The 7,989-nt window shown below is 39.2% G+C and overlaps 1 protein-coding gene across 1 annotated transcript; it reads right to left on the bottom strand.

Moving 5' to 3' along the window:
* Positions 1-4,499: 4,499 nt before the first annotated feature.
* Positions 4,500-7,278, bottom strand: LOC117715573 (lithostathine-1). The gene is made up of 6 exons (XM_034512442.2): positions 7,149-7,278; positions 6,781-6,888; positions 6,138-6,256; positions 5,705-5,842; positions 4,954-5,065; positions 4,500-4,769 (listed from the first exon to the last, which is right to left on the bottom strand). Exons 2-6 carry the CDS (start codon positions 6,839-6,841, stop codon positions 4,702-4,704), a joined length of 498 nt encoding a protein of 165 aa, XP_034368333.1. The 5' UTR covers positions 6,842-6,888; positions 7,149-7,278; the 3' UTR covers positions 4,500-4,701.
* Between the last annotated feature and the right edge of the window lie 711 nt (positions 7,279-7,989).

Here is a 7,989-nt window from a genome sequence, read left to right as displayed (position 1 = left end):
AAGCAATCTGTGGATTCAATTCCCATCAAAATTACAAAACTATTATTTACAAACATTGAAATAGCAATTTTCAACTTCATAAGAATAAACAAAAAAACCTGAATAGATGAAACAATCCTGTATAATAAAAGAACCTCTGGAGGAATCACCATCATGATTTAAAGCAGTACTACAGGGCAGTGACACCATCTATAGCATAAAATGGCAGCCTACAAATTAAGGAAAGTTCTTCAACAACTCTCCACCAAACAGATGAATAATATCCAAAATATATAAAGAACTTAAGACATCAGACACAAACAAAATTACAATAAAAATGGGATACAGAGCTAAAAAAAATTCTCAACACAGGAATCTTTTATGATTCCTCTGAGAAACACTTAAAGAAATGTTCAGTCTCCTTAGTAGTCAGAAAAATGCAAATCAAAACAACTCTGATAATGCATTTTGCCCATTAGATTAATCTAAGATCAAAAACTCAAGTGACAACACATGCTGGCAAGGATGTGGAGCAAGAGGAACACTCCTCCAATGTTGGTGGGAGTGCAAACTTGTACAGATACCTAAGAAATCAATTTGACGTTTTCTCAGAAAATTAGGAGTAGTTCTACATCAAGATTCAGATATACACAAAAGATGTTCCACCATTCCGCAAGGACACTTGTTCATTGATGTTCATAGCAGCTTTATTATTAATATCCAGAAACTAGAAACCTAGATGTCCCTCAACTGAAGAATAGGTAAAGAAAATGTGATACACTTACACATTAGAATATTACTCCGCTACTAAAAACAAAAAAAAACATTGCGAAGTTTGTAGGCAGACAGTGGAACTGGAAAATATCCTAAGTGAGGTAACACAGATCCAGAAGAATACACATGGTATGTATTCACTTAAAATAGATATCAACCATAAAATACATGATAGCCATGGTACAATCCACAGACCCAAAGAAGCTAAGTAATAGGAAGGGACCAAGAGAAGATGCTTAAATTTCATTTTGAAGGGGAAATAAATTAGAATGAGCAGTGCAGACAGGGAAGAATCTGGAAGGAGAGGGGATGGGAAAGGTCAGAGAGATAAAGGTCAGATGTGGAGAGCTGGGGAGTGAGTAGGAGAGGGCTAGGAGAAAGGAATTTGGTGGTGGGACATCATTGGGACAAGCTGGAGATCTGGGGCATTCCCAGAAGTCGATGTGGGTGATCCTGGTTGAGACTCCTAGCAGCTGGGTATAGGGAGACTGAACCTGTAACCAGGTAGGATTTCTAGTGGAGTGAGAAGGACACCAATTCACTCACAAAACCTTAGATCCAAAATTTTTCCTGCTTAAAAGATGTTCGAGTATAAAATTTGAGCAGAGTTTGAGGAAATGGTCAACAGTGACTGTCCCAATTTGTGAAACATCTCATGGGAGAGAGCCAGTCCCTGACATTATTCATGGTACTCTTCTATGCTTGCAGACAGTAGCCTAGCATAACTGACTTCTAAGAGGCTTCATCCAGGAGCAGATGGAAACAGATGCATAGACCCACAGCCAAACATTTGATGAAGCTCATGGAGTCTTATGTAAGACTAGGGTGAAGAGTTGAGAGACATAGAGGGATCAAGGACAGAACAAGACAATCTACAATGTCAACTGTTCTTAGGCCAGGTACTGGGGGGGGGATGTGCTCAAAGAAACTGAACTACCGACCAAATAGCATGCCGGTTGGATTTGGCCCTCTACATATTCATAGCATATGTGCAGTTTTGTCTTCTTGTGGGTTTCCTAACAATTAGACTTGTAGCTGTTTGTGACTCTATCGATTGCCTTTGGGTTCCATTACCCTTTGGATGCCTTGTCTGAGCTGAGTGGGAGAGGATGCACTTGGTCTTGCTGGAACTTGATATGCTAAGTACTTGTTGGTAGCCATGGGAGGCTTCCCATTCTCTGATGAAAAAGGAAGTAATGGTGTAAGGGGTTTGTGAGGATGGATCTCGGAGAACGTTTTATTTGAAGGAGATTTCATTTGTAGTTACTGTATTTACATCATTCCCATTCCTGGCTTCCCTTTAACAACTAGTCCTATGTTTTCCTGCAATGAATATCTCAAAGCCATGATCTTCTTTTCTTTAAATATTGTTACATATACCTTGGTTACATCTATTTATCATTTTCATATGTATATGTGATTAAGGTAGACCATTTGAGACTGTTTGCTGGAGAAAACTGGTTCTCCTTTTCTCAGCAACCACTGGTTGTCTATAGGTGGTTATCTAAGACTGGGACCTTTCGAAAATTTCACTATGGCATGTTGGCATGTCAGCTAGGTGTATCATCGTGGTTAGAAGTTGGTGCAGCTTCCCTGATACTTCTGTAAAACCTTGTCTAGCAGCAGGTATCCAGGACTTTTGTCTCTTTTAATACATTATGCTTTCTTTTATGATTTTCCCATAACTATCATTTAAATATTTCTCTTTCCTACCTCCATGTCTTCTTTACAAATATCTTTTCCATATTTACTAGTTTTTATTTTGCTAGTGTCCTACGGAGTTTAACTAGGGTCATTGTTATGGCTCTGAATTTGAAACTAAACTAGGCCTTGTGATCCTTCATTGGGTATACAGTCGATAAACAGTAAGTAGTAAGGCCCAGGGAGACCTATCATCACTATTTGATGGATAGAATGCCTAACAGCTTAAGTTTACAACTGCTAAGTCCATGTTATCTTAGAACACATTGTTTTACAGGATGTCTGCGTCTTCTTGCACTAAGTTGCTTTCATGATGGCATTTTATGTTTCCAGAGCTCAGACATGGTGTCTTGCTAGTAGAAATGAGGATGCATTTGACTGCTGCTAGGTCAAGGAAAACATGGCTCTGTGGGCTGTGTGGATGATTAAGAGCAGTGCTTTTCACCGTCCCAATGCTGTGACCTTTAAATAACATTCTTCATGTTATGGTGACACACACCATAAAGGGTTTTTTTTTTTTTTTTTTTTTTTTTTTTTTTTGCTATTTCATAACTATAATTTTGCTACTGTTATGAGTCTTAATGCAAATATCTTATATTCAGAATATCTGATATGCAAGCCCTGTGAAAACTATCTTGACTCCCCTCCCCAAGGGCTTGAGCCCCACAGATTGAGAATAGCTAATTTAGTTCTTTTTAAGTGTATTACTGCCCCCTGAGCCTTCTACCTCTCTTAACATTATAGGTTGTGATATGTTGAAATCTGCAACTTTGATTAGTAAATTATACATTATTTTTTTTATCATGTGTGCCATATTTATTTCGCATATCTATGTTTATGTATATTGGTTAATAATTTAAACTTTCAAAGTACTAACTATTTTATCAAAATGAAAAGATCCTCTTTTAAAAACTGATACAGGTCTGGAAAAATGGCTCAGCAGTATAAAGTTGTACTGTACTTTTGCAGGTTCCCCTTTGTTTTCCAGCACCCATGCCTGGCAATTCACAATCACCTGGATCTGCAGCTCCAGGAGATCTGATGCCTCTGGTTTCTTGGGGGAACCTACAGGCATGTTCACACATCTCCCAGCCCCAAATAGAAACATGCACACCTAACTAAAAATAATTTTAAAAAAACATTTAAAGGACTATTGATTGTGTCTAGCATATTTTGGAAGTTTGCTTTTCTACAGACAAGCCCTGACTATTTGTGCCAGGCTGACCTGAACTTTATATGCACAATCTGACCTGTAATTTGTAACTCTCAAGCCTCATTTTCCCAATTACTATGGGTCTGAGTATGTGACACCTTTCCAGTAGAGATATGTAGATGCTTTCATGGTTATATAGGAATTATAGATTTTCCATCATTTTGGTCTTCGAGCTATTTGTCTCTAATATAAGTGAGGCTTGCATTTTTGTTTTTCTTGTATTGTGATCATTGCTATGACTCAGACCGATAACCTGAATCTGTTTTCTTTGTATCGATTTGACAAATTATATCTAAATGTGCCATATAGTAGTCAATGTTTGTGATACAGTTGTTTCTCTGAAAAGATACATATTTTTTTAAATCCTAACCCTTCATACTTCAGAGTTTTATATATTTAAAGAGACCGTTAAGCATGACAGTATATTGTATTTGGGCCAGTCTTCATGATTCGTTGATTCAGTAATTTAAAGATTGCCATTTAACATTAATTATAGGCTTCCAGTACTCAAATTTTTCTATTACTGATTCATTAATTCTTCTAGACCCAAGGAGTCTCCTGATATGTTCTTTAATTTGTTTAACTGAGCAAAGAAAAAAGCTCCCTTACAATACTACTGTATAAATCTCTCCAGAGCACCATGGCACCTCATACATCCATGCTCCAACTCTAATGATTCCTATAAACATGTATACACTTTGGCGACAACATGCTAATAAACGAGTATGGATGTGGATGGAGTTTTAAACATCTCTTTATCAAAAGAAGCCTGAGAATTCTAGACTCCCTTCTATTCCAATGTGTGATCGGTGTATGTAACCGAGTCAGAATATGCAATGTTGTGAAGGTATTTTTATTTCAGATGTGCAAGGTTCCAGAGAATAATGGAGATAAAGATGCTACAGGGCAGTGATGTAAAAATGCCTGCCCAGGAAGAGAGGGTTTGATTTGTTTTTGATAGATGGTCCAGTTTAATTTTTGACTCCATAGTATTTTCTAGTCTGGCTCCATATGTCTATTTATTTCAGGTGACTTCAGCTTTTGAACTTGCAGACAAATGGGTACTGGGCATCACAATTGTCATCTTTCCATCTCTTGTATCCTACAAATCAAGTGGGAAAAAGTCAAACAAAGAGGTCTCCTAAGACTCAGGATAAGAAAGGAAGGAGACTGTCTTCAAATTCTTAAATGTAGAATTGCTCTGCCTCTTGCCTCAGACCCACCCCAACTGCATCACAAGAACTGAACAAAGGCAAATAGGATCATGGAGATTTTTAGTCTCTCACCTGAGTTTGAAGTCAGAGATGCACAGTAGCCACGATTGGTACTGTTAGGAGATCCAGTTGCCCAGGATTTGTAGAGAAACAGAGCCCCACTGCTCCATTGCCAACGACGATTCTGCAAGAGAAAGGGTAAGATAAAGAATATCTGCAAATCAGAAAGGAGTAAAAGAACCTAGCCTATGTGGACACTTGGAAACAAGCCAAAAAATTTACAAAGGAAAAAAAAAATTCCAAGAATGAACCTAACCATCATTGTGAATTTCATGAGGTTTCATGGGCTTTTGCTCTAAGCTTCACTTTTAAGTAAATATCCAAGTTCTTTCTCTGTACCACAAAAATGTAAGATTTTTAATACAGAATTTATAAATAGTCATTACAAAAAGTCATTCCTAAGTTTTCTTTCTGGAGGCACAGAAAAAACTTTCCTAACTGGGCACACCATCAGCGGTTAGTATACAGACAGTAGATCTCTTCTCTTGCATCACTTGCAAAGCATTTCTCTCTAACTCAGAGATTACCCAGACAGGTAGGGCCTACAAACATAGTGTCCTTGAAATAGAATTATAAGAATGCTAAGGAGCTGAGCCTTCAGCTGTCTCCACAACTACCTGCGCTGTTTCTTAGAAGCCACATTCATTCTTAGATCCATGGAGATACTGTTGTTTTAGGAACACCTCAAAACTAGCTCTTGCATCACAGCCCGATGGCTCCCATTTGAACTGAGTATTAGGAGAAAAAGAGGACACATACTCACCTGTTTGGGGTCGTGGAGGCCAGTCCAGACACAGGCGTTTGTAGTACCACTCCCCTTAATCAGAGAGGCCACAAAGTTGCCCTCAGCCTGATTGAGCACTGAAACCAGGTGCCCTGAATTTATGTTCTGGCAAAAAAGCTGTGTAAGTGGGAGAGAAATAAATTACTCGGTGTAGAAAGAAGTTTTGAGCTCTATACTCTGTCCTCACAAGGTACGAGTCAGAAAAGGACAATGAAGACATGTTCCTGATAGGATTATGACTCATCCCCAGGATTTCTGTTTGGAAAGGTTTAAAATAAAAGACAGGCTTGGGGAAGAAAAGCCCAGTGATAGGTCACGTAAGTGATCTAATGAAGCTTCTGAAGACATGAGAAAATGTCAGTAACATCTATGTTCAGATGCATCCCTCGCACACATTTCCCTGTTCACTCACATCTGCATCAGACCAAGTTAAACGATCTTCCATGAAGAAGTAACAGTGGGAGCCATAGGCATTGGAACCTTCTGGACAACTGATCCTGGCAGATGGCAGGTCTCCTTCAGCCTCCTGGCCTATAAAAAAAAAATGGTTAAAGGATAGGCTTAGGATTGGGATAAGCCTAGATGATGAGCCAACTGGTAGAGTTTCTCAGTAGAACCTCAAGGATACAGCATAGACTTGGAATGACTACCTACTTCACTCCCTGCATCTTTGCTCTCTCTTGTCTCTCATTCCTTAAGACAAGAATTCACAGTGAGTTGCCCTGTGAAATTTATTTCCTTAGTTCTAACTACTACCTTTCCCGACACAGGAATCCCCTCACTTCATTGGCCCTATTATTCCCATAAGCCCCCTCAAACATTTCATAAAATCTAAAGTTACACAGATGCTCCAATCAAGCTTCAGTGACCATAGATATGAGATAGTTTAAAATTTCACCTCAAAATCCCAGAAGACAGGGGATTAGGGAAGTAGTAAGGATCAAACAATGACTGGCATGGCTTCTTTCTTTCTTCAAGTGCATCATATTGATAGAGATGGGATGAGAGCTTCAGATGATAATTTCTGGAAATATAATCTAGGAAAAAGCACTCACCTTGGCTTGGAGACAGGACCATCAGGCATGAGAGCAGGATAACGTAGGTGCTCCTAGCCATGCTGATCAGCAGACTTGTCTTTTTCTTAGGATGCAACTCAACTATCACTATTAAAGAACACAAAAGAAAACTCTGCAGTAAACAGTTTTGATCCTTTTCAAGGGCTCTTTGCTCTTCAACTCGCAGTACATGAAGGCTGCCTGAGAACTAGAAATGCTTAAGCATTTCTCCGCAGTGGATCATATAGACCCTGAACCATCTGAGGCACCATTCCGAGTAGCCTTTGTATAAAAATTCCACTGTTACCATCCTCAAATATAAGGGGACTAACTTACATTTCACATGCCTTTCTATAAAAAGTGCTTACCTGCAGGCTGAGACCAAGGTGTCTTGTCAGTCTAGGAAAAGGTAGGTCTTTTTATATATACATCAGGGCTGGATAGAAAATCTAGGATGGGTGAAAAATGGGAGGAGCAAGGAATGTCAGAAAGTCTGCATTGGTCCCTGACTCACGAAACCTGGCAGCAGTAACAGCCCCTTTCTGATACACCCTGGGAATAGTCACAGATGGAGTTCTCTTCCCACAAATAAGTTGGCAAGTTTTCCAGGTTAAAGATCAATTCTTATCATCCCCCAGAAGCAAACAAGTGCCCAGTTCCCATGTCCCTGGGCAGCCTATGTGGGAACAGAATACATCCAGAAACTTAAAAATGGTGACTGGGGAGAGGAGCAGAGGAAAGCCATATGTGCTCCAGAGTAGGGCAGTCTGTGGGGCAGGGACAGGAGAGGCAGTTACAGAAGGACATGATGTAGAGCACACCTGCTTGAGACAGTGAGGAAAATAGTGCAAACTTCATATTACATAGGTGTGTTCTCACCCATCTATCATCTGAGAAACATACTAAGTCTCAACTCTTTGCACTTCTTCACTCATTGATCCTTCTGGGGCTGACAGTCTCCTGTGAAGCCATCTGTATGCCTTGTCCTGTGTTGATTCCTTTTCATTAGTAGTATTTTCCTTTTCAGTCAAAGAATACAACAGGAGGAGAATCCTTTATTATTATTTTTATTTCTTAGGCAGTATGATTAGGATAGAGCAAAAGTGAGTTTATGTTTGTCAAGTAAGGTTTTAGAGTTATCTAGACTCGATCTTTAGATGGTGGCAGGAGAGAGTTCTGGACATTGGAAATTTTTTAAATGATAAACTT

Source organism: Arvicanthis niloticus, chromosome 9, assembly GCF_011762505.2.
Source record: "Arvicanthis niloticus isolate mArvNil1 chromosome 9, mArvNil1.pat.X, whole genome shotgun sequence".
Taxonomy (NCBI): Eukaryota; Metazoa; Chordata; class Mammalia; order Rodentia; family Muridae; genus Arvicanthis; species Arvicanthis niloticus.
This window is presented reverse-complemented; position numbering and strand designations above follow the sequence as displayed.

What these genes read in the sequence shown, in the direction of transcription:
- LOC117715573 (XM_034512442.2), bottom strand. Translation starts at nt 6,841, where the DNA reads ATGGCTAGGAGCACCTACGTTATCCTGCTCTCATGCCTGATGGTCCTG. An exon ending in GGTCCTGTCTCCAAGCCAAG is followed by an intron (nt 6,257 to 6,780) that starts GTGAGTGCTTTT and finishes TTTTTTTTATAG; the next exon opens with GCCAGGAGGCTGAAGGAGAC. An exon ending in ATCTCTGACTTCAAACTCAG is followed by an intron (nt 4,770 to 4,953) that starts GTGAGAGACTAA and finishes CTTGATTTGTAG; the next exon opens with GATACAAGAGATGGAAAGAT.